This window comes from Phacochoerus africanus, chromosome 4, assembly GCF_016906955.1.
Source record: "Phacochoerus africanus isolate WHEZ1 chromosome 4, ROS_Pafr_v1, whole genome shotgun sequence".
Taxonomy (NCBI): domain Eukaryota; kingdom Metazoa; phylum Chordata; class Mammalia; order Artiodactyla; family Suidae; genus Phacochoerus; species Phacochoerus africanus.
Genome location: NC_062547.1, coordinates 97,990,937 through 98,017,521, shown reverse-complemented (window position 1 = coordinate 98,017,521; position 26,585 = coordinate 97,990,937). Strand labels below are relative to the sequence as shown.

General features: G+C 38.4%; 1 protein-coding gene across 1 annotated transcript in view; it reads right to left on the bottom strand.

The window, feature by feature from the left end:
* The window catches only part of ADGRV1 (adhesion G protein-coupled receptor V1), a 538,647-nt gene that overhangs the window by 316,786 nt on the left and 195,276 nt on the right, over nucleotides 1-26,585 (bottom strand). The window contains exons 65-75 of the mRNA XM_047778281.1: nucleotides 25,141-25,289; nucleotides 23,117-23,318; nucleotides 22,394-22,613; nucleotides 20,018-20,257; nucleotides 18,285-18,434; nucleotides 16,331-16,804; nucleotides 11,573-11,716; nucleotides 7,530-7,704; nucleotides 6,692-6,827; nucleotides 3,799-4,916; nucleotides 304-421 (exon numbers count right to left, since the gene is read on the bottom strand). Of these exons, the coding sequence (XP_047634237.1) occupies nucleotides 304-421; nucleotides 3,799-4,916; nucleotides 6,692-6,827; nucleotides 7,530-7,704; nucleotides 11,573-11,716; nucleotides 16,331-16,804; nucleotides 18,285-18,434; nucleotides 20,018-20,257; nucleotides 22,394-22,613; nucleotides 23,117-23,318; nucleotides 25,141-25,289 (3,126 nt within the window). The remainder of the gene's footprint in view (nucleotides 1-303; nucleotides 422-3,798; nucleotides 4,917-6,691; nucleotides 6,828-7,529; nucleotides 7,705-11,572; nucleotides 11,717-16,330; nucleotides 16,805-18,284; nucleotides 18,435-20,017; nucleotides 20,258-22,393; nucleotides 22,614-23,116; nucleotides 23,319-25,140; nucleotides 25,290-26,585) is intronic.

Below are 26,585 nucleotides of genomic sequence, written 5' to 3'. Positions count from 1 at the left end.
AATTGCTGTGTATATGGAGTGATCATATACACCATACGGTGTGTATGATGAAGTGATAACTTATATGATCTGACAACTGTACGGTCGTTTACAAAGTACAAATGTTCAACGTAGCCCTAAGTTATGCTCATAAACCAAGTGTGTGAAATTACAGGCCAGGAACTAAAGCAACTGAACACTGACACACCAAATTCCATTCCACCTTCTTCTATCAACATGTCATCCTGCCTCTACTATTTTATAAATTCAAATTAGATACCTACAGATACACAGGATGTCTTCCACATATACATAAACACATACCTGTTTGACTGCCGTGTGACAATAAGATGCAGTCTGCTCATCTCAGCGCCTTCACCCAGCTCCAGTCCACTCTGGGACTCCTCACTGAACCCTATGATGCCATTGTGAAGATCACTCCCTGGAAAGAAAAAGAGAGTTACAACATACTTAAGGCTTTAAAAGATCTCCAGTGCTTCACTCATCTTTCCAGCTCCAATGGTATAGAAGTGAGAAGTTCACAAGTGAATGGGGCATGGAGTGGGCAGGAATTACAACTTCTAAATATCATTACTACTAACAGATGAGAATCAAAATGATAATGTCATGGTAGTTGGCACTTTGAAAACAGAACTCCAAAACAACGAAAACATCAAATTGAGCTCCCCATGCTGACACACATGTTCATCTCTCTCTGAGGCCCTATTTTTTATTTGATAGTCCTTGATATTGTTGTTTAGAGTGAGCATATCCTCATATATAAGTTCAGCACATCTTCAGTAAGTTCTACTGAACAACTGTTTTATTTACCACTGTATCCCTGGTAAACAGGAACAGTATTTAACAGAAATTTAGTGAATAAATGAACTCCATCTGATTTACTTGCCTATAAGGGAGTTGACCAAAAGACCATTCATATTATACATTGGGTTATTTTCCCCCAGAGAAAAAAGCAGAACTACTAAGGAACTCTTGAGAATCAGTGAGCAAAAGAAACTCCTCCAAGCAACTCTTGAGGTCACAGGCACCATCATACTACAATATTGTGCTTAAACTAGGGCCCACATTACACTGAAATAGTTGTTCCAAATCCTTGCCGACCTATAAGCTAGCTTCTCAGATGAGAGAAATACCAATAAACAGCTCCTGCTGCTTTCTATTTCTCAATGATTCAGTTTTGCAAAGTGATCTTAAAAGCAGTGACCCCAAATGTCACTTGTACCCATCACCCTGAAACCTGACTCCTGAGGTTCCAAGTAGAGAGAACTTCCGTAAGGACACAGAAAACCACTGATCTGTCCCAAAGGGGGAATTTCTCACATCTCAAGTGCGAGCAAATGCACAGCCCATGGTCTAGGGGAAAGCATGGGATGGACCATTTCTGTCCCAGTGTCTCATGGTTTTTGTCTCAGTCAAACTGCCCATCTTCATCCTTAGCAACTAATCACCACGATTGGTTCTTAGCCCTGTATCCGAACCTGACCTCAACTTTTTCCCTTCAGCAGCAACTGTTTTCTTCTCCCTCTGAGTGGGAATTTGGATTCCTCAATTAATAATAAATAGACCATAAGCTTCTCAAAAGCAGAAACTTGATTTTCTTCTCTAGTGCGATAGTAACTTGCATGGTTCTGATGAGTATAATACTACCCTTGCAACATATACAATCATAAATTTGATGTAAAATTTCAAGATGAATTAAGACTTCTAATGTGCTGATGATTGACAACAAAACTAAATAAACTATTTTCCCCTGATTTACTCGGAAAGTTTGTTCTAAAATCTAAATGCGGCAAGATTATGAAGATTAAAGGTAAGAGGAATAAAGAGGAAATCAGCTAAATTAATGATATAGTTCAAAGAGAAATACTGTATAGAAATAAAAAACCAGGTAAGAAGATGATAAGAATATTCAGAGTAAGGGAACTTAGGGCACATGACATGCAAAAATGTTGGTGATATTTTCAGGTAAATTATACCACATGACACAAAGAGGTGGCAATCATTTTGTGTGTGTGTATGATGCCACGTGTTACATAGAGAAGGTAAACATTAGAGATCTTCATTGAGGCTCAATTGAGTGCCTGGTGAGTTAGGCTTAGAGCAGCTACGTGGGATTTTGCTTGGTGAGTTAGTCTCAGAGTGGATATAGCATGCCATGTTGGTACATGATGGTATGCCAAACTGACTGAGAAGCACTTCCATCCCATCTGGAACACAGCTGCTGCCCTGAGCTACCCCAAACTCTTTGCCACCATTCTACTCATTACAAGATCTCCCTATGATTCAATAACTAATAGGGTAATGTCTGGAACAGCAAAAACCTCCGGCAACCATTGTGATTAGTCAAATTTTTGACTCTCAGCTTTGGTCTTTTTTTTTTTTTTTTAAACGTAATTTCTTTTTTGGCCACACCCATGATATGCAGAAGTTCGCTGGCCAGGGACTTAACCTGAACCACAGCAGTGACAATGCCAAAAATCCTTAACTGCTAGGCCACCAGATAATTACTGTCAGCTCTGGTCTTATTCAAATAACTAATAAAATACCTATGTCACGGAATGGGAAGGTGGTTGTTGAGTGCCAAAATAACTTCAATAGAAATATACAATTGGATTAAGCTAATGTGAATCAAAATCAGTAAAAAAGTTGGAGAACAGAATTAGAATTTGTAATATTCAATGCCAAGGAGGAGCAGGAATAAAGGACACCTCTAACCAATATAAATTTACAGGGTAACATGCATGGGAGAACACTGAGTATAGAAGGAAATTACACAATTGCAAACTTATGACAATTATAACTGAATGGCTAATAAAATAAAATTCTAGGAAGCATCAAAGCCTAAAAGGAGATCATAAACCTGTTTATTCTAAAATTTTCCTTTTATAAGAAAGAAACACAAAGCATAGACACTAAATGATTTAATCAAGATTTTTCTGATTATAGCTGAGCTGGGCCAAAAATGCAGGTTCATGATTTTTAGTTTTATTTCCACCACACTGTTTCATCATAGTATCATCTGAAACTCTAAAACACTGTGTAAAACTCATAAATGTTTGTACAAAAGAGCAGAGTAGGTAAGAATCACAAGATAGCCTTGTCAACACTCTAACTAGTGACAAGCAAGGTGAGCTAATTCACTTAAAGAAATACAGTATGATTTCAGAAGAAAACTGCAAATTATCACCAAAAATTTGATCACATACATGAGGAACTCTTTTTAAAAAATCACTGCATTTTTAAGTTACTGTAATATAACACATATATACATACATACACACACACACACACACACACAAATACAAAAGTTACATAAACTGCATTGGTTCAAAAGCAGAAAAGGAAATAGTTTTCATCTATTCCCTAAAAGATATAAAGAATTTTCTGTCAGTGAGATCTTAAACTTTGGGATGGATAATGAAAGTGGTTGGGAAATTCAGAATGAGGTTTCAGAACAGGATAGGCCCTCATGTTTGGATGATTAAGTATTTTCCAGAAGAACATGAATTTAAAATATTTTTACTATTTTCCCTATATTGCGAAAGTATAAATAAAAGATTACTTAGCTGGCTCTGAGCTAAGTGACATTTACAGTCCATTAAATTCTGACCTAGCACCTCAAAACAATATCATGAGTTCATGTTATGGGTCCATGCTACAGAAAAGCCAAATTTTGAAGATTCACTATGAGTGATTCAAGTAATTCACCTTCTTTAATTAAATCTAAGACAGAATGATCTTATTACACATTCTGCACCGCAAAAGTACATTTTTAACTCCACCACTCCAAAGATATACCTGCAATAATGATCATGGCAAAAGGTGCGAACCCACTGTCATCCTTTCCCTTCAAAACCTGTGCTCCCCCTTGTGGGTCTGTGAGAAACACATAGAAGAATTCCGGTCCCTCAGGGTCATCATCATCCACAATGTGAATCTGTACTTTCTGTTCTCTCTCTCCATCTACAAATGGAAGGATCAGAGTTTGTTCTTCAAAATCTTTTTCTTCAATTGCCCATGTTAGGTTGGAAATCCCAAGCATGTCAGGAAAGGGCAATGCATTTGGCTCTTTCAGAGCAGATCTTTCACCAAAAGTTTTAACTATTATACTGACATTACCAGTAGACCCACCAGTTCTTCGGACAAGAACTTCTGCAGCATTAAACGTGCCATTCTTCATCTCCTCCTCAACATAAACAACAGGTGGGCCAAGACTAAATGTTCCATGAATGGAAACATTCACAGCTACAGTGGCCACAGTAGCCATGTCAAGCTCCTCAGACGTGGCAGCTGCACCAGAAGGGGTGACAAGGTTCTGAGGGATGGTAGATGCACCAGCTGCCTCAGTAACAATGGCAATGACCTTGGTTGGCTGGGAAGCGGCAGCTGTCCTAGTTGTATCAGGGTATGTGGTGGATGACTCAGTTTCTAGAGGAAGGAGTGCCGTGTCTACTGCTACAGCCGCAGTTGTCTTAGGGAGAGAAATATCCACTCCTGCCAGGTCATCATTGTCCAATATGGTGATCACTGCCACCCTAAAATCAGGATTCAGGCGTGGTCTCCAATTAGCACCAAATTTCTGTAACCCTTTCATTTCTACTGAAGTTAGATTAACGTAAAAAACCTCTTCTATCTCAGGAAGCTCATCATTAACAATACTTATTTCAAAATAAACCTCAGCTTGCAATTTCTGAAAAAGCAGCTCCCCATTCTGAACAGGCTCAAAGTCTTCCAGGGGCTCTGCCCTTCCTGCGCTTGTCTGATAGGAAACTTTAATAAGATCCCCGTGGAACCCAAATAGTCTTTGTACATGTAGTCTGATCATCTGTGTATCCTCCGACACTATGATATTTCTTGAACTGGGGGAAAATTGAAAGACTCCCATCGGTTCAATTTCAGCAACAGTGAAACCTGACCTGGAAAAAAAAAAAAAAAAAGGTTAAACTATGACAGACCAGATGAAAACTAGGAATACCACTGGAGAGATTCATCTTTCATACACTGAAGACGATGTTCATGAGGGTATCTTAAAAATGACATGCCCTTTCAAATGCCAAAAATCTCGACTCACTTATTGATGAAGATACCAGAGCATAGGAAATGTGAGAACAGGAGCCATCCTGCAGGTGACAGGACCTAACGAGTGTTAGCAAAGTGAAGAGCTCAAAGGTCTCTGATCTGTTTCTCCAGTCACCCCACAGCAGCTCCCTGGAGGCTCTGAAACATCAGGCTTTCTCTTACCATCACGCAGAGGGAACCAAAAACTCTTAGAATGCTTTGGATGTCAGCCAGATTTCTTACCTAGCAAACAGAAATAGCTGCCTCTACTAGATGTAAAAATCCTTGCTTCTTTCAAGTGGCCAGTAATAGGACTATTCTCTCACACAGGTGTTGCCAAAATTTTATAGATGAATTATAAGAATCACCCATGATTGAGTGATTTATCCTTAGCTTTCTTTTATGGAATTCTGTTGTGAGTTAAGTTATATCAGAAGTAATACTGGTTACCCATCAGCTGAATCCAAACAACAGACATAATTTCTCTAGCTAATAGTTTTCTCACATGTAAATTTGAATGCCTTTAGCGAGGATGGTTCGGAGCCCATCACTATTTATTTTTAGTAGTGGTTAAGAGTTCAGACAGAGGCCAGATGGCCTGGGTTCAAATCACGGCCCCAACACTTATTAGCCCATGTCACATGCACATTTTAGTCCATGATAAAAACCTATCTGTGACTCACTTTTTCCATCTGTAAATGGGCCTAACAATAGGATCTATTCTATAAAGTTGTTGTGAACAGTAAGAGTGAACAAACATATATATTTGAGAGAAAGAGACAGAAAGACAGAGAGAAAGAGAGAGGGGCAATGCTGGCCTCGGCAAAGCACTATAAAACCGTTAGCTATTACTGTCACTGCTAAAGGCATCTGAATTTGTTACCCTAAGATATACTGTGTCCAAACACCTTTTAAACAGCATGTGTATAATCCAAAACCATATTCAATTCCACTAACAAATATCTCCCACACATAAACATATACCCAAACATACTTGAACACACACATTTTTCACATTTTCCAAATAAGTAAACTGAAGAACAGGAAGATCAAGTAGCTTTCCCAGTGTCACACAGCCAGTGAGTGGCAGAGCCAGGATTAAACCCAGGAGTCTGGCTCTAACATCTGCCCTCAGCTATTCTGATCAAGCCCAATCCATGTACAAGAAAAGTCAATTACTTTGGCCCAGGATATGTTTGCAAAAATAATGATTAACTTACACTCAAAAGAACTATTGGTAGAAGTTACATTATTATCCCATTAAGATTTCTTATTCTTACTCTTTATCCCTTGAGGAAATCAGGTATTTCCAGCTGCCTTGGAGAGGAGAGTCCCCTTTAAAAACAGGCAACTCTGCCATCATGGTTCTGACTGGGGATGTCACCAAGGCCAACATGCTTGAGTCAGAGGTTGTGATAAACCTCTTCAAGCAGAGAGTCTGGTGGTGACTCTGCAAGTTGGTCTCCCTCCGTGGCACCTGTGTCATGCGGGCCATGTGATGCTCTGCACTGAAAGTGTTTTTGCATCTGCTTCAAGGAGAGTGACCGTTGTGTCTTTTGTTTGTTTGTTTCAGCTGGTAAGCTCCAGCTTATTCCTCAGAGACTTTCTCGACGGAAAATCAAGTTGGTCTTACCGAAGCTGGGCCCCACCGGGGACACTGCTCTGCACTCCTGAGAGGTGAAGAACAAAGGCCTCTGGCCGACCAGGGCTAGGAAAGGTCCACAGCAAGATGCTTTTACTTTCTTCTCCATGGGAAAATGAAAGACTTCCTGACAGGACATAGGAAAAGGGAAGCTGGGTTTCATTTCTGAGTCCTTCAGCTGGGATTCAATTCTTAAAATACAGTGAAATATTTGCTTTTCCAAAATTCTCTGACAGTCTCAAACAGTAAAACATTTTTAAAAAGCAGTAGCAGGGGAGGGCCGTGTAAATAAACTTAACGGGAAGCTCCCTAGACCACACAAACATTGCCTTTAATTCCTGTTTACTGTACAAGGTAGAGATAAGGTGGCAAAGCCAGGATTAAACACAGGAATCAGATACATCTGCATCTCACTGACCCTCAGAGAGCTAACAGTATAACTCAAGAGTAAAATAGATGAAATAACAGCTGCTCTACTGTCAGAAATATTCAAATGAACATATAAAGGATTTAAAGGTATGTCCATATGGATTACTACATGGGCCACATCAGGTTTTTAGAACTACTTGTAACAAACTCCTGGTGTATAAACAGAGTAGTCTGCTTAGCGAAAATTATTTCCAGATGAGCTATGAAGTTTCTAATATGACTGAAAAAAGCTCCTCCCATTCCCAACAAGCACCCTCTGCAACTCTGATCACTTATACATGAGAATACTGTATTACAAGGCCAACAGCTCACTGTCTAGAATAAAGAAGATACGAGGAAATTAGTAGTCAATTACACATTTCCATGCTCTAGGGAAAATCCTAGAAAAGACACAACTCACCCAGTTTGGGAGTCATGTTGCCAACGACAACAAATTCAGGGGTTTCTACCCCTGGAATATATCCAGCAACCCAGGAAACTTTGAGAGAGCCGTACGTGCCTCTCCTAGAAATCACAGCTTGGCTTGTTCCAGCAGAAAAGTCCGTGAGTGGAAAAGCAGTAGATTCAAATCCAACCTGATGGAAAACATGCTTAGAGTGTGTTATTTCTCTCTAAAGGTTCTCAGTTTCTCAAGAGTGTGTTAAAGGCCAACTTCCTCTTTTTTATACAATATATTTCCTTGTTTTAAAATATATTCGATTAGGAATTCCCGTTGCGGTGCAGCAGAAACGAGTCCGACTAGGAACCGTGAGGTTGTGGGTTCAATCCCTGGCCTCGCTCAGTGGGTTAAGGATCTGGCATTGCCGTGAGCTGCAATGTAAGTTGCTGACACAGCTCAGATCTGGCATTGCTGTGGCTCTGGCATAGGCCGGTGGCTACAGCTCTGATTAGACCCCTAGCCTGGAAACCTCCATATGCCACAGGTGCAGCCCTTAAGAGTACAAAAGACAAAAATATATATAAATATATACATTCATATATAGTCAATTAAAGAGTAATGCCAAGAAATAACATCTGAGACTTGAAAATTTATTCTATTTTATAATTCTGATTATAGTTTATAGCTTTATTTTTATCAAACGTAAACATTTGAATTAACAATACCTAAAAATACAATGGTAATTATGGTTAAAGGAAAGCAAAATACTAAAAATGGCATTTTAATATGCTACGGGTTGTTATGGAACCTGCTTTCACAGGTTTTTATAGAACCTGACTTCTCTAGAACTGAAATTTGGCACCTAAGATATAACAATAAAACCTTCATTCACAAAGTGAGCGCCATAAACCAGATTTTCTATTATGGTTCTTTTCAGAACTTTGATTCAATTTAACATCTTTTGTGTATGAGTGTGTGAGAATCAGACACCTTCAAAGAATTTTTAAAATAATGATCTGTTTTCATCTCCATCAAGTAAGATCTGATTTAAGGGCAAACTTCTCAGGGTACCCTGGGATTTATAGATGATTCATAGATGAAATAAGTTGCTGTCAAAGAGTATGAATAAAACCAGATTCTTCGCTTCACAGGAATTGCTATTTGGACAACTCAATTTATCTCTTTTGGTCCTGAAATCTATAAATTTAGGATACTATAGGATCAATAATTCTATAGTAAGACTCACTCTCCCCATTTTTTTTTTCTTTTTTGTTTGGCTACAGCTGCAGCATGCAGAAATTACTGGGCCAGGGACTGAACCCACAACAGTGACAATGCCAAATCCTTAAGCACCAGGCCACCAGGGAACTCCTGCCCTATTGTAAACTGAACTGGGAAGTAGCAGAAAAGTGTGAGAGGGTACCACAAAATAGCTTCTGAAGGTACACAAAAGAAAAAAAAAAATTCAATTCGACACCAGCCTAGATTCCCTATTACAGTCAGGTTCTGCCTAGCAATTGCCAGAATCTTTGGTGTACCTGAGCTCATGCTTGCTACATGGCTAGAGGCTGTTTCAAAGTATCCTAGCCACATCTCTCTCTCTCTCTCTCTCTCACACATACACACACCCCACATAAGAATAATGGTAAGGACTACAGAGGATACAGCAAGACTAGGAATACACCATAGCCCTGATCTAGCTCTCTGAGGTGAAAGAACTTTGTGACAACATGCATGGACAAGGACAGTAAACTGCTCACTACACCAAATGAATGGTGCAGGTTGAAAGGAATCTGTTATAAAACCTGTCAGCAAAAAGAAGATAACAGAATTCAAAGTATTAATTCTACACTCTCCCTACCTCCTGAACAGAGGAGGTGCACAAAGAAAAAAATTCCTCTCGGTTTTGTTTTTTGTTTGTTTATTTTGTTTCGTTTTGTTTTTTAGGGCCATACCTGAGGCAGGCATATAGAGGTTCCCAGGCTAGGGGTCCAATCAGAGCCACAGCGGCCAGCCTACACCAGAACCATAGCGACATTAGATCTGAGCCACATATGCGACCTACACCACAGCTCTCGGCAATGCCAGATCCTTAACCCACTGAGCAAGGCCAGGGATCAAACCCGCAACCTCATGGTTCCTAGTCAGATTTGTTTCTACTGTGCCATGATGGGAACTCCCATCTCAGTTATTTTTAATGCTGGCAGGCTCCACTCAGGAGGACAAAGCATGTTAAGTTACTGTGGACAAGCAGCTCAGGAGGGAATAACTGAAGGCATCCTCTTCAGGCCAGAGACCCTGTTACTCACGGTGCTGGCCAGGTCTGCCCACATCCCTACCCTTTCACTTGCAGATTCCATGTCCACATCTTGGCCAGGCCTGCCTTGGTTAAGCTGAAGGAACTCCCACCTGAAGGAGTGGAATGCATGCTGACTCCTCATCATGGTTTATAAAATACACACATTACTGTGGAGTTCCTGTTGTGGCTCAGCGGTAACAAATCCGACAAGTATCCCTGAGGACACAGCTTCAATCCCTGGCCTCGCTCAGCAGGTTAAGGAAGTGGCATTGCTGTGAGCTGTGGTATATGTCAGAGACGCAGCTCGGATACTGTGTTGCTGTGGCTGTGGTGCAGGCTGGAAGCATAACTCCAATTTGACCCCTAGCTTGGGAACTTCCATTTGCCACATGTGTGGTCCTAAAAAGAAAAAAAAAAATTATAAAAATACACACATTTCCATAGCCAGAGACAGCAGGTCTATTGTGTTTCTATATGTACAGAATAGGTCTATACATGAAGTAAGGCCCACAAGGTGTTTTGTTCTTGTATGAATTTATGAAATGATTAGGAAACACTCTTTCCTCAGGTAGAAGATTCAAACACTCAAATGATGCAACCATGTCACCAAATCTCACCATTAGCAATCATCTTCATCAGCATAAACTAGCTATAGTTACAAGAACTCCCCAAGGAGTTCCCATAGTGGCTCAGAGGTTATTGAATCTGAGTAGAAACCATGAGCTCGTGGGTTCGATCCCTGGCCTCGCTCAGAGGGTTAAGGATCCGGCGTTGTGAGCTGTGGTGAAGATCGCAGATGCGGCTCGGATCCTACATTGCTGTGGCTCTGGCATAGGCTGGCAGCTACAGCTCTGATTGGACCCCTAGCCTGGGAACCTCCATATGCCGTGGGTGAGGCCCTAAAAAAGACAAAAAGACAAAACAAAAACAAAAACAAACAAACAAAAAAAACTCCCCAAATTAAATATTCACTGTGTTATTAAATGAAAAATTCTGAAATATTCTGAAGTTTTGACTCTAAGTAACTGTCATTTTAGTGCCATTTGCAGCCACATGGATGGAACTAGAGACTCTCATGCTGAGTGAAGTAAGTCAGAAAGAGGAAGACAAATGCCATATGATACCACTCATATCTGGAATCTAATATAAGGCACAAATGAACCTTTCCACAGAAAAGAAAATCATGGACTTGGAGAATAGACTGTGGTGGCTGAGAGGAAGGGAGCAGGATGGACGGGGAATTTGGGGTTAATAGATGCAAACTATTGCCTTTGGAATGGATTAGCAATGAGATCCTGCTTTGTGGACCTGGGAACTCTGTCTAGTCACTTACAATGGAGCATGATAATATGAGAAAATGTGTAACTGGGTCACCATGCTGTATAGTTGAAAGAAAACTGTATTGGGGAAATGACAATTAAAAAAAATATGGTGAACCAAAAAAAATAAAAATGAGAATTCTATACCTTATATTCAAATAAAATTTCTGCACCTTAGAGTCTATAAGATAAAAACTTTCCAAAACTCCAAAAAGGAAATACATTTGTCTATTTCATGTCAAAAACTGACAAATTATTTTCATGTAGTATATCTATAATGCCAACTTTGACATCATAGAATACTTAGGAAATATTTAAGGAAATAGTGAATTTTAGGAAATATTTAAGGAAATAGTGAATTTTAAGAAATTTCAAGAATCTTAGTCCTTCCTGTAAAAGCTGCCCTCTAGTGGTTTCAGAGTAGAACCACACCCAGGGCCAATTACCTGAGAATTGGCAGCGTTCTTGGGTACTGGAAGGACCACGGATTTTGCTTCCTGGAGAATTTTTGGCATGCCATAGAAATTTCCACCAACAAGCATCACAGTCACCAGCTGTAAGGTGAAATTAGAGCCCAGTGGCAGGAAGACCTATAAAAAACAGTATCAATGACTCTTTTAGCAGGAAAAAATAAATTTCAAAGCAAAATACTGACATGTGACATGGATCATTAGTACGTGCCTCCTTTTGAGTCAGTTTCATTGATATACACCCTTTGTTCCATCTTATGAAACAAAGCACCAGCATGAGGACTTTGGGGCTAAGAGTGACAGTTACACAGTATTTAAAAACAACACACACACACACACACACACAAAACATACATCTGTGAATTCTCTCTGTGTTCCCAAATGACCACAAGGACGATAAGAATTCCAGGAGTGGTATTAATAGGATCATGGGCCACTGGAATGGAAAGCCTTTACTGGTGAATAGCGATTGCGCCTAAAACCAACAAAACTCACTTTCCCTTCCTTTTCGCTGAGGAGGACCTAATAACTTTAATGACATTTATTCAAAATAGATCATGACTTAGGTGTACTGATTAAGTGAATATTTTGGATAAATCAAAATGACTAACACCATATATTAAGACTGCCATTTTTCAAAGCTTTAGAATCCAAGAAAATAGGGTACCCCTGAATTTAAGATCTGGTACTGCTTTAAAATATTTTTTTGACCCTTATAATACATTTTAATAGATATCTTATTATTGATAATTAATAAACCCCCAAGTTATCCCATAACCTGGAATATCACTAGAGACTCTGTACATCTTTATCAAATATAAAAATAACCATCTCTGTGAAGTCTGCTCTTCTTTTAAAATATAATATACTTAAACATATATCACACCCTCCAAATGTGTAAAATATGTACTAGAGTGTTTCACATGTGCAACATGAGGGGAACAGATGTTTTATTCATTCAATCAATCTTCATTTTTTCAAAATGACATTCACTGAACATGAAGCATAGATCAAGTACTAAGGAAAGAGAAATAAATCACAGTGTCCTGACTTCAATCATAGACTCCCTGCTCTCCTCAGATGGGGTGCCCCTTCCCCAAGCAGTTCACTGGCTGGGCAGCTAAGGATTTTTTATCCCTATTTCCTGAAGAATAAAAGGCAAGGTGACTGCTCGAAGCACCCAACCATCTGTGCCTTCCCACCCAGCTCCTCTGTTCAAGGGCCTACGTAGCACATGCACTTGTGTGGTGTGGTGGGTCCCCAAGGTGCAGTAATTAAACAGCAAAGGTGAACAGGAGGAACAATGGATTTGGGGAACTTGAAAGTTTTTAGAAGTTGAGCATGTGCTGTGTTGCTCTTCCACATCCCTGGTCCAGGACGGCATTACCAATGTAATTCTACGTACTTCCCACTATTCCTGACGGCATTTGGGCACAAACAGAATTTATAGCTCCATAATATTCTGCATACAACTTGAATACTGCTTATCTGATTGTTTTTACAATGGGCTGTTAAAGGGCCTTTTCCTGCACTAGACAAGAAGCAACATGACAACAGGGATTGTGTCCTTGTCATCACTGTTATCTGCTGTGCTCTTACAATGGCTGACATGTAGTAAGTGCTCAATAAATATGTGAATAATTATCAACCACGAATATAATCTTATCTTGCATTCCAACTTAAATTCTTTTAAAGGCAAGATTTCCCATGGCGCATTGGAAACAAATCTGACTAGCATCTATGAGGACACAGGTTCAATCCCTGGCTTTGCTCAGGGGGTTAATGATTCAGCATTGCCCTGAGCTGTGGTATAGGTAGCAGACGCAGCTCGATCTGGCATTGCTATGGCTGTGGCATAAGCCAGCAGCTACAGCTCTGATTCAACCCCTAGGCTAGGAACACCATATGCTGTGAGTGCAGCCCTAAAAAGACAAAAAGGAACAATTTTTTAAAGGCAAATTTGTTTATTTAGTGTGCCATTTTTTCTTATCAGTAAGAATTTCATATAAGAAGCCCATTGTTAACCAGCTCAGGTAACTGCTCACTCCCTAGTCCTCCTGTTAAATCAACATCAAGAGTCTCTTAATTTTCAGAGCATAATGGCAACTCATTCTGTTCCAAGACCCACTTGAAGGTCTTTCTCTGTGGCTGACCTGTCTGAAGTCCTTAGTTTTATCAGGAGGGTGGAACAGATAGAACTGTATATAACTTGTAACTAATATCCCAAACTTCAAAGAGCAATGTGTTTTGTGTTATACACAGGATGTGAGGGGAAAAAGGGACCACTGTAAAAATCCTCCCTTTGAATTTAAGCATACGTCACATCTTGCCCCAAACAGTCACCTTGGAAGATGAACTCACACAGTATAGTAGATAATCTATGTGCAATATGCAAAACTCACCCTGGAATGTAGGAGAGAAAGAACTCACCCATTTTTAAACATATTAATGAAAGATGTTAAAGTAAGCAAATAAGAGGAAAATTTCATGTATGTAAAAGCTAGTCAACTTTTGTTACTCTTCACTGAAAACAGAAATCATAAAAATAATTAATATAGGTTCAAAACAGATATTAAGAAATCCACAGATATTTCAAGTAAGTATTAGGAAAGCAAAATATCTTTATAAACTATACCATTAAACTTTCAAAGTGAAATGAAAAGAGGACTACCAACCTTCAAAATGTCCCAGGTACCACCACAAGAGATAAGCTAAAAACTAGGCAGATTAAGGGTCTTAGTCCATGTACTATATATCACCTATTTCAGTTTTCTTCTACATAATCTGAGAACAATTTGTATTATTCATACTATACAACAGTAGTTAATCTTCACTGGGACATGTCTTATTGTCAAATAAAAATCTCACCATAAAAAAATACAAAGCTATTTGTAGAAAAGTTTTTAAAATGCCCTCTAGTGTCATTAGCAGAGCTTTTAACATGAATGTGCTCCAAAGGTGGTGTTACCAGATATCTACAGTGAAAAGTTCCAAGTTACATAATTTAACTTGGAACTTAAAACTCTTCTAATTTTTAAATGACACCTAATGCAATGGTATTCTAGTTACCTCACTTCACCTCTCATTTCCCCACTTTGTACCATCTACTCCATTCCCCACTCTTGAGAATTTAGGGATATGGGATATGGATACAGAAACTGATAAAACAAGGCACAGTATTGGGTCAATTTCCTCAAGAATTTAAGCAATGTATGAATAACTACGGAACCCACGGCTCATAAAGTAGCTTCCATTTCCCTACTTTATTAAACAGAAAAAAGTAAAAACCCAGGTGCACAAAAGATCAAAAGGTTGCACAGTAGGTACCAATCAGGATAACATGTTAAAGGTAGCCTATTTTCTATTGATCATAAACTTAACATGAAACTAAGATCATCAATTACTGAGTGGGCTGAACTTAGTGAAGTATAAATAGGAAACTGTTTCATTTTTCTTCTCTTACTGTTTTGTGGGGTTTCTTTGCAGTACCCTTTGACAACGTTGTGGGTACCTCTCAAAGTTTCCTATGACTTTTAGGAAGGTAAAGGTCAGATCTATATTAGTAAAAACTTTCATCTCACATTCAGTTAAAGCTCCTCTGTTTATCCAAGTCTTTCTCAATCCACAGCTCAAGATCTAGAGTGGGAAAGGGATCATGGTATATTTTTCAAGACCCCTTCATTCTCCCCTTAGATCTTTCCACCAATCCTCTGGCACTTTCAGGGGCAGGGGAAGCACTGTTTCAGACAGAATGACAAATATCTTGCCTCACTGCTGTAGCCCTTTCTTAAAAAGCACTGCCTGAGCACTGGCAGGCCACAAATGTTTGACCTTTCATGCAGTTTGGATGTTCCTCAAAGACTTCAGAATTCAACTCTTCACCATTCCCTCACAGAAGCGACACACTCTTCTGATGACCTTTTTGACTGTCTCCTAACTCCATAATTCACCTCACACATTCTTGCTGCGATGACCCCAGTCCAGCTATCCTCTCCTATAGACTTTCTCAACCATGAGGTAATTCCCACTGCTATAATGGGTCCCATGTATAAAATAAATTAACTTCTCTCCTGTGCATATGGAATGATACTAGTCTTCCTCTTGGGAGGATTCAGACAAATAGTCACTCACATCACTTTCTGTGGTTCAGACTGAGAGAGATGGCTGGATATGTAGTTGACCCAGAGGAAACACATATATTTCTATCACTCTCACTGAACAGTCCTCTCTCCTTAGTACCAATCACAGAAAACCACAGCTGATTTCCTACCTCTGAGATTTTCAAAAAGAAAAGAGCAGATACCTTGTACCCTTGAAAAACTCCAGGAAACATGTATCAGCCTCTCTCATTGCACCTGCCTTTGGGAGGAACACAAGGAAGACAACAAACATCTCCCCTTGACCAGCATTGTGTGTGTGTGTGTGTGTGTGTGTGTGTGTGTGTGTGTGTCTTGAAACAATTCCTGGAACTCTGTAAGTACTAAATAAGTGCCCACTACTATCTAGACAAAAATACTTTAACTCCAAATAAGAATATACTTACTTATAATCTTCAAATACTTCAATTATTGGATAATATATGTATTATTCAATAATTACTATGCATTTTGTAAAGCATTTTTCATGGTTCCATTTAAGTATCTGAAAAAATTTTAAACTGATCATGAGATTAACTAGTGTTTTCTTCAAGGAGTATTAATGGAAAGATCAGGAAACTAAAGAAATGCTACTAACCTGGCTCTTGACTGGCACCATGTCCACTTTGTATCTGGTGCCATCTTTGACAACCAGCTGCCTCTCTGCATTTTCAGTAACAATGGACTGCTCCTTATGATCAGATGATATTTGATATCCAACAGCCACATCCCCAAACATTCCAGCAAGCCGGGTTATATTAATTTGCACAAATCTGCTAAGGTTCTGCGCAGTAAATATTGCCTGATGGTCTGAATACAGGGCAAATACCCCATGTGGGTCATCATTTGCAGAAACAGAGAACTGTGTGATGCATTTGTCTGGATCCAGTTCTGCTCCTCCCTTTACAGAAATAAGCTGGATCACATAAATTTCCTCTATCTCAGGTATATCATCTGGTAGCAAATGAACATCAAAGCTGGCCTCACTTTCTCCATCAGCAATGGTGAAAAATCCTTTCGTAGAAAGAAAGTCTCCAGTGATGTCAAACTCACTACTTAATTCCCAACAAACCTAAAATGAAAACAAAAAAATCCAACAAAGTTACATAATTCAATACATTGAATATGAATTAATCTTTTTTTTTTTTTTTGGTCTTTTTATGACTGCACCCATGGCATATGGAGATTCCTAGGCTAGGGGTCAAATCAAAGCTGTAGTCACTGGCCTACACCACAGACACAGCCATACAGGATCCAAGCCACATCTGACTTATACCACAGTTCATGACAATACCCAATCCCTAACCCACTGAGAGAGACCAGGGATTGAACCCGTGTCCTCATGGGTACTAGTCAGGTTCCTTAACTGCTGTCATCACGAAGGGAAATCCCTGAATTAATCTTTAGTTTTTCTCTAATACACATGCAAAAAATTTAAGTGTACATCATTATATTCAAAGCCAAACTCTCCAAGTAGTTAATTTAGAAAGTATCATAATTCTTTCAGGCTCTTGTATGCAATTTGCAGGACAGGAGTACAAAAATCTCAATTCACCTTCTTCAGAAATAACAACATAATTTGAAGAGATAAAAAGAAACAATTTAACTTTAAAATGCCAGTTCCATAAACACACTCAGTTGTAAAGCATAGATAATACTTGAAGGTAAAAAGTGAGTAGATAATCTGGTATTCACATTGGAATTTTTTTAATAAAAAGAGAATATTCCAGAATTAAGAACTTCCTTCCCCCAAAAAAAACCTCTAAAAATTATTTCCAAGAATTTTTTTACCTCAAAACCATAAAGTTTCAAGTCAAAAAGTAACAATCTCCAATGCAGAAAAAGAAGTAAGTTTATAGAGAGATTCCACAAAATGTTTCACTAACAAACAGGTAACATTAATCTGTTCAGGGAATATCTTGCTGATTTATAAGAGCATACCCCGAAGTTCTTTATCAAAATACACACAAATGCAGCCTCTTAAAATAGAGCTGCTAAATAGAAAAATTACACTGAGATTAAGAATATATTAAGCAATTTATAAAAAATCATGGATGAGCTTGTTAAGTAGGAAAAGATTCATGTTACAGCAAACAAGAAATTACAAAACAGTTCAGTCCTACTCTTGATGGTTAAATGTGAGAAAGATCTTTTAAATCTAAATGTAACTGAATTCATAAAGACAGCTAGAGGTTAGTGCTGGCTAGAGAGCCCAGAGGTGCTTCAATGAACCTTTTCAGTGACTGAAAACTCATGTTACTTCAGTTTATCAAAAGCTTTATCCAAAACCATGATGGAAGAGAATATAAGAAAAGGAATGTATATATATATGCATGACAGGGTCACTATTCTGTACAGCAGAAATGGGTACAAATTGTAAATCAACTGGACTTTAATAGAAAAATATTTTTAAAAAGAAAGAAATGAAAGCCAGGCATGGCCAAATATCAAGACAAACAAACAACTTTATTCAGAACATGCAGCTTCTCTGCTCATCTCACACACAACTGTTAGGCAAATGATTAGTTTAAAAATCAAATGAAAAATTATACCATAATCTCTCCCAAAGTGCCCTTGACTCTTTTGACAAAGAAAGTAATGATCAAGGACCCTTCCAGAGCTGATGGCTCCAAATAGGTCTCCTCAGATAAAGATTCAGGAGCAAACTGAACCACTCCATTTGGATCACCAAACTTTTGTATCTAAAAATAGAAATAGAGAGCAGAGTGAAAACCTATATAACAACTATGGATGATATTACAGTATCTGATATATCAATATACAGATAGGATGAGAAAATGAAAGAAACACAATAATGATACTTGAATACAATCTACCTGGCTACCTGATTTTTAAAAGCCTTTACTACACTGAGTGTTATCTAAAATAAGTAGGTTCTTATTCCCCAAGAATAATGGGAATAAGTGTTCCCAAAACTTCCTTTAAACAGCTAAGTTTGGCTAACCTTTTTCTACTGGTTATAATAAATATGGAGAGAAGCAAAGGTCCTGTGATGCTTAATTGTATGTGTCAACCTGGGCAGGTTACAGTGCCCAATTATTTGGTGAAACGCTAGTCAACATGCTGTTGTAAAGGTATTTTGTAGATGAAATTCATATTTACAACGAGGTGACTTGAAGTAAAGAGAGTGATCCTCAATGATATGGATGGATCCCATTCAAACAGCTGAAAGCCTTAAAGAGCAAAAACTGAGGTTTCCTAGAGAAGGAATTCTGCCTTCAGACTACCATTTAGGAATCCAGCTAGAGTTTCCAGCCTGCTGGGCTGCCCCACAAAATTCAAACTCAAGACTGCAACTTCAGTTCTTGCCTGAGCTCCCTGCCCGCCAGTCTGCTTTACAGATTTTGGACTTGCTAGCACCCACAATCCCATGAGCCAATTCCTTAAAAAACATCTTTCTCCACATATGTTTCCTATTAGTTCTGGTTCTCTGGAGACATCTGACTGATACAGACCTGTGAAAAGAGTATTTACCAAACTAAAAAAAAAAAAAAAAAAGTGCATCTTTCAGCCTTGTTTTTCCCCACTAACCTTGGTCCCCAGGATTTTCTGCCCCTGTAGACTGGGTGGTTCATACTAAATATGCTGAATTCAGAACTGATCCACACCATCATTGTGCTAATTGAACAGGTACCATTCTTCTTTCCAACAATCTGACTTGTGAACTTTTACACACTTCAATGGCAAATATAGCCAATGTTTAGGATGATATGACAAATACCCCTTCTCCAACAGCACCAAATATCCCCAAAACATCAAGTTTTGTTAAAAAGTGTATTATAAGTATTTCTCTTTAATAACTCTCTTAAAGTCTTTAAAACTTACCAATAATCAGGAGTTCCCATCATGGCTCAGCAGTAACAAACCCAACTAGTATCCATGAGGACACAGGTTCAATCCCAGGGCTCACTCAGTGGGTTAAGGATCTGGCATTGACATGAGCTGTGATGTAGGTCACAGAAGTGCCTTGGATCCCCGTGTTGCTGTGGCTGTGTGTAGTTCCAATTCGACCCCTAGCTGGGAAACTTCCATATGCTGCAGGTGTGGCCCTAAAAAAGCAAAAAAAAAAAAAAAAAAAAAAAACCCAACAATCAGGCTGTATAAGAAACTAATATAACACCTAGAACATCTGACCCATGGCATTACAACTTCATTTGGTTTTGTAACTTTCAATTCATCGTAAGTCTGCAAAGTTTCAACAAATGTAAACACAATTTCCAGTCCACTAAATCCAAAATTTCATGGAAAAAATAGTCAGACTTACTGTTAATGTAACATCTTTAGCTCTGGAGTCTAATTTAGCTTCTCCTTTTACAAGTTTAAGTTTAATAATGAAAGTCTTTTCAACTTCAATGTCATCATGAGGATAGACTGTCAGAATTATGCTTCTCATCCCACCTTCCCCCTCTCCAAAATAGAAGGACCCGCTCACTGGGTCTGCGATGTCTCTGTTCTGTGGTGGTAAGGTTTCCTCCGAATTGGGTCCTACTATCTCCCAGTTCACCTGCAGGTTGTTTGTTTTTTAATAGAGATAAGTTTTAAGCAAAGAATCACTTAACAGTATATGTAGTATTAAATATATATATATACATATACACACACAAGAAAATTATTCCAGAATATCTCCAGCAAATTCATACGTTATCAACTCCTGTTTTTTAAATTAATATTTGCAAATATAAACTACATACCTAGAGAATACCCATTTTCATGAATAACAATGTCTAACGCGTAAAGAAAAAATCTGAAAACACTATTTGTCATTACCACAGGATAATAAAAATATATAAGTATGTATTCTGAAAATATGTATATTAAAGAAATACAAACTTTAGAAAAATATGACAAACTGTCTTGCTAGTGTCACACTATGGGTTAAGAATCAGGCATTGCTGCAGCTGCAGCTCAGCTTCAATCCCTGGCCTGGAAACGTCCATGTGCCACAAGCACAGTCACAGGGGGAAAAAAAAAAAAAACGCTATTTGATTCAGATACTAAAACCACCTGAAGTGCACAACCTCTTCTGAATATTGTTAAATTCCTAGTGTAAAAGGAACAGAAATTTTCATATATTGTTAAAAGAATCAAAATTCTGTATTGTAATAAATGCATTTCTTAAAGTTTCTGTGATTTAAAACTGGGTACTTTCATGCCCATAAAGAAAGAAAACTGGGTGCCTCTCTTCGCTTCTTTCATCAGCATTCGACACAGCTAACCACTTCTTCCTTTTGAACCCCTGCATCCTGCATTCCTTGCCTTACGTGATATTTAAAGAACACATGCTCACCTTGCTAGTTTTCTTTCTCTCCTTCTTAAACTTCTTGGCTGGCTCTCCCTCCTCAGAGCCCTAAATGCTGGGAGCCTGGGTTTTATCTATACCCTTGACAACCCTGTCTACACTCCTTAGGTCGCAAGAGTTTCAAATGCCTCCAGCTGTGCCAACATCTTTTCAACTCTGTCCGCAGTCCTGACCCTCCAACCCACACTCACCCATCTCCTGCCTCCCTGCACCTTCCACTGGGTGGCTAGTCGCTATCTCAAATCAACAAGGCCAAAACAGAACTCCTGCTTTTCAGCCAAGCTTCAGTGTCTCAGTAAACAGTACTACAATTTAACCAGTTATTTAACTAAAATTCTAGCAGTTATCCTTGATTCCTCTCTTTCTCTCAGGCTCCACCAGCCCAGTGGATTTTTCCTCCAAAACATATTCAGAGTTCATTCATTCACGTCTGGCCATCTGCATCTCCACCAATCATCAGCTATGCCCTGGGCTGACGATGGCTCAGAGGGCAAGAGTCTTCTAACTGCCTCCCTGCTTCTATTCCAGATCCTTGACAACCCGTTTTCCTCACAGCAGTTGTAAGTGAACTGAAAACCCAGTGATATTGACATCATTCCCCTGCTTAAAACTGCCTAATAGCAATCTATTTGTACTTAGATTAATCTTTAACTTAGCTTAGAAACGTCTCTGTGATCAACCATCTATTGACCCCTCTAATTTACTATGTGCTGTTATCCCCTCACCTCTAAGCCCTACCCCCAGCACCCATGGGCCTCTTCACACCTCAAACATGCCAGGTTTGTAGACCTGCACTAGCTAATCCCTCTGTCCAAATGTTTACCCTTCTAACAAGCACACAAGCACCCCTTTTTTATCATCCAACTTTTAGCTTAAATATCACACCCATACCATCCCATCAAGAGTTGCCAGCAAAGTCGCATATGATTGTGTCCTTTGATCTTACACTCCTGCCAAAAACTTAGTGTTATCAGATCATTTTATTATTATTTCTTAAAACCCTATGAGAACAAAGTTCATGAAGTCTGCCTTGTTCACCAGTGTGTTCTCAGCACCTGTAAAGCACATGGAAAGCACTCAACAGATACTTGTTTACCTAAGGCATTTTACCAGAATTCTTAATTTATTTTGTAATTTGCTCTCAAGTTCCCTGAAGATAGCTGTATGCCTCATACATTTTTATATACTTCATAAGATTTGGAAGCTACTTTATAACTACTAATTAAATAATAAATATTATTAACTGTGGGTAAATAAATGACTATATTTGAGAAATAAGAAAATCCAACACCATATCTAACAACCAAAATTATTTTTAAGACCAGGGGAAGAATAATTCACCTGTATCATTCCCAAGAGTCCTCCAGTCCGCTCCAGCACCAAGGGTAAAATCATTGTGGAATTGGGGTTAGGAATAGAAATTTTGCTTTGATTCAGAAATCTGACTACACCAAAGGGAGAGTCACTCTTGGCAATTGTGATTCTGCACACTAGGTGGCGCCCAAGGACTGCTCCACCAGTAGCTCCAATGAGCAGAATTTCAATGGGCTCCTCAAATTCACTGCATAGCAAGAAAGAGCAATTCTGTGAGTCTAAACATATTAAAATGCTTCTAAAATCTAAATAACCAGTCATTTTCCAAATTGGTCATACATATTCAAGGCACAGTAGTCACACACCAAGTGGTAAGAAGAGGGTACTGAGCTGAAAGCACGAATGATCGACTTCAGTATTATATAACCTGCAACAGTTTAAATTAGACTGTCTTCTCTTTTTAATTGCTTAAAAAGTGACTTGCAGGATGTATTCACATTCTGATTAGACTTTTAAAAATCTAGAAGTGCAAAAATTATTATTTCTTCTATTTGGTAAAAAAAAAAAAAAAAAGACATATAATCACAATGGTCTTCCAATCCCTTTTTCCCTATTCCAGCAACCACTAAATTTGTCACCTGTTTCTCGATGAGTACAGGTATCATCTAAAATGCTATTATCCATGCAAAATATAGGTAAGGACTGGAACACAATAGTCATGTTAGTTCTGGTATCACTAAAGAGTATTACCTTTCACTGTCATCGATGATGGAAACATTTATAAAACTTAAGTTCTGCCCATGCTGAAAGGTGACAGAACTACCATGCAGTATATAATCGACACCACCAGGAAGTGCAGAGGAACTGTGAGAGATGAAGTCTGCTGTGACATGGCCGTGAGTTCCATGAAGCCTCAGCACTGGAATCATGATCATCCCCACATCTTCCTCCACTATAAGAGGAGTCAGGAATAAATCAGTGTGCTGGACAGAGCAACTGACCTTTATACAACTCAGTCAAAGCAAACATGACAATTAACTACAGCAATATGATGCAAGCATTCAATTTTTCCACAGTTCACTTATCTCTTAAAAAAATTAGTGAAAACGTCGTGATTTATTATTTTTTAGGAGAAATGGAATGTGCCCCAAGTTGAAAGTTAGAGTGAGCAGTGTAAGTCAGAATTTAAATAATCAGTTTAATCATTAGTATAGGTATTCTTCCTCTGTGTGCCACATACATGGAAATACACCTTGCTTTTTAAGGAAATGCTAGATGAACACAAAAAACACTTAAGGGAGTTCCCTTCGTGGCTCAACAGTTAATGAACCTGACTAGGACCAATAAGGATGCAGATTTGATCCCTGGCCTTTCTCAATGGGTCAGGGATCCGGCATTGCTATGAGTATGGTGTAGGTCACAGATGCGGCTCAGATCCCGCATTGCCCTGCCTGTGGTGTGGGCCGGTAGCTGTAGCTCCAATTAGACCTCTAGCCTGGGAACTTCCATATGCTGAAGGTGCAGCCCGAAAAAGACAAAAAAAAAATCCACTTAAAATATGTGTAGTCAAAGGAAACCATTCTAGACTGTTTCTGCACATTTAGTTAAAACATAAGTAATAGAAAAGAGTAGTGGACCTTATTTACATCATATGAATGTTTCAGAAGATATATGTTTCATTCACATATGAGTGATATAAATATGCTTCTATTACATTTCAGTTCCTATGAAATCTACTTGTGAATCTGAAAATGTACCCACAATGTTTGATTTCAACTTAAAAATTCTATTCAAAAATTCATTTCTTTTTAAGTCACATTAACATCTGTATATTAAAATATCAATCAATAGAGTTCATAGTAGCCAGGGCTATACAGCACTGAACTTACATTGTAATTATAAATATATATTGCCCCAAGTCTCCCCAGTAATGTAAACCAAACAGAAATCAGTGAACAGAAAAAAGATCCAAGTTTAATTTTTCTTCTTGCTATAAAAATGTAGCCTTTTACTGACTGCAGACTCACAGTCACAAAACGGTGATTACCTTCCATGATTTTACCCATGAGGTCAATATAAATCAACTCTTAAAGTGATCTCTGATGAACTTTTAAAAATGGCTAGATGACCAAAAAATTGTGACAGAGGCAATGAAGCCAACAGCTTAATTGCAACGAGAAGATAACATGTTGATTTTGAAAGGTATATTCATATTCTGCCTTTCAATGGAATAAGAAGCAGCCACCTCCTAGCCAGGAGGAAATATAGTGATTTATTCTGCATTCCGCTCCCACAAGAGGAGAGAGTTGCCAATACAAGGCAAGCTGTTATTGAGAGCTGTTTTGAGAAAGCATGGAGTCCAGACACTATCTGCACCTGCCGTCCAGTAAAATATTTCAAAGGGGATTGTTCATTGTAAAGTGCATAACTTAGAAATATATTCAAAAGAGTGTTCAAAATGTAAACATTTCAATAATCCTAAAGTTAAAAGATAATTTCTCAAAATTATCTTATTCCTACTGATTCTGCTTTTCCATACACAAGTGAGATTCAAGACCACCCAAAGGTAGCTCAAAATATATTTGAAAAATAAATATATATAAAGGCATATATAAACACATATAAAGGTGTATATATGTACACACGCACATCCAGGCACATATGCACATACCGCAAAATGAGAAAATGTACATATGGGGATTCAAACTGACAATGTCGTGCTCATTATTCTAATTCAGAAATTGCTGGTAAATTTACAAGGTTCCTGAACCTACCTTCCAAGGCAGTGAACCGTGGGTCAAATTCAATGATTCCCTCTGCATTATCATTTTTCATTATTATGATTCGGACAAGAGAAACATTTCCTATTTCAGGGGGTTGATCTACCTGAAGTCCATTTTCTTGGAAGGTAAAATCATATCCTCTTGCAGAGTCATAAAAAAAATTAAAAAAATAGATTGAGTACATAATTGCTTAGCATGAACTGAAGAAGGGTCCTCTTCACTTCTATTATTTAGTCCTATTAAGCTTCTTAATCCTTTTAAAGATCCCAACACTAAAATTTAACTTTTCTTTTCTGAATTGACATTTGAAATGGATTTCTGTGCTGCTCCCAATTATCACTGCCTGCATAAAACCAAAACTAATATCAAGTTATTAAACTCAGGCAATGGGAAGATAATAAAAACTATGAGAAAATTAGGAAGAAGTTGTAAAATGAACCTCTGGGGCTAGGAACGTACCGCTCAACATATCTACAGTAATCGTTCACAGGAGGGAACGTACATTAAATTGTAGCACACTCAAAGACAGAAACCAGCTGGGCTGGAGATTTACAGTGTTCTGCTGAGAAAGTTACTTTATTATTTTTTATTTTTTATGGGAGATACGGGGCGGGAGGGAGTTTTCCTTGTGGATTAGCAGTAACAAACCCAGTTAGGATCCATGAGGATGCAGGTTCGATCCCTGGCCTCACTCAGTGGATTAAGGATCCCGCATTGCCGTGAGCTGTAGTGTGGGTCGCAGATGCGGCTTGAATCTGGTGTTCCTGTGGCTGTGGTGTAGGCTGGCAAGTGTAGCTCTGATTCAATCCCTAACCTAGAAACTTTCATATGCCGCACCTGCGGCCCTAAAAAGTAAAAAATAAAAATAAAAATAAAGATACAGGGGGAGAAAAAGATACAGTGAGCGTCATGCCACTAAAGAAATTTCGAGCACAACCATCAAGATTGAAGAAAATTTTCAGTTTCTGTGGACATCGATTAAATCAATGCCTTTATTCTTTAAGATATGGTAGTTTATTTTCCACCGATATATTTCTGCTATGCAAGTTTTTTTTAAGACTGATAATATTCCCATCAAAGAAAAGTTTTGACTTCTAGGGTTTTCTATCACTTTAATTCCTCAAGCTAAAACCAATGGCACTGAACCACTTTAGTCCTTCCTACAGTTCCCACATTCTATTTGTCTAGTCTTTCTACCCTCTCTAGTGTCAAAAAGATAAAAGCTGGTTAGTAAGATTATACATAAGGCAAAATTAGAAAACTTGGGATTAAAATATTAAATGATGCAAGGAAATGCTGTCAGTAGTCTGAAATGAACTGTAGTTGAGCTGTTTACCGTAACTTAATATCAAGGCAGTAAATTTTCTAGCACGAAGGCAAAAAGATTTTATACTACTTTTCCTTTCAGATCAAAGTAAGCCTAGAAATTTATCTGG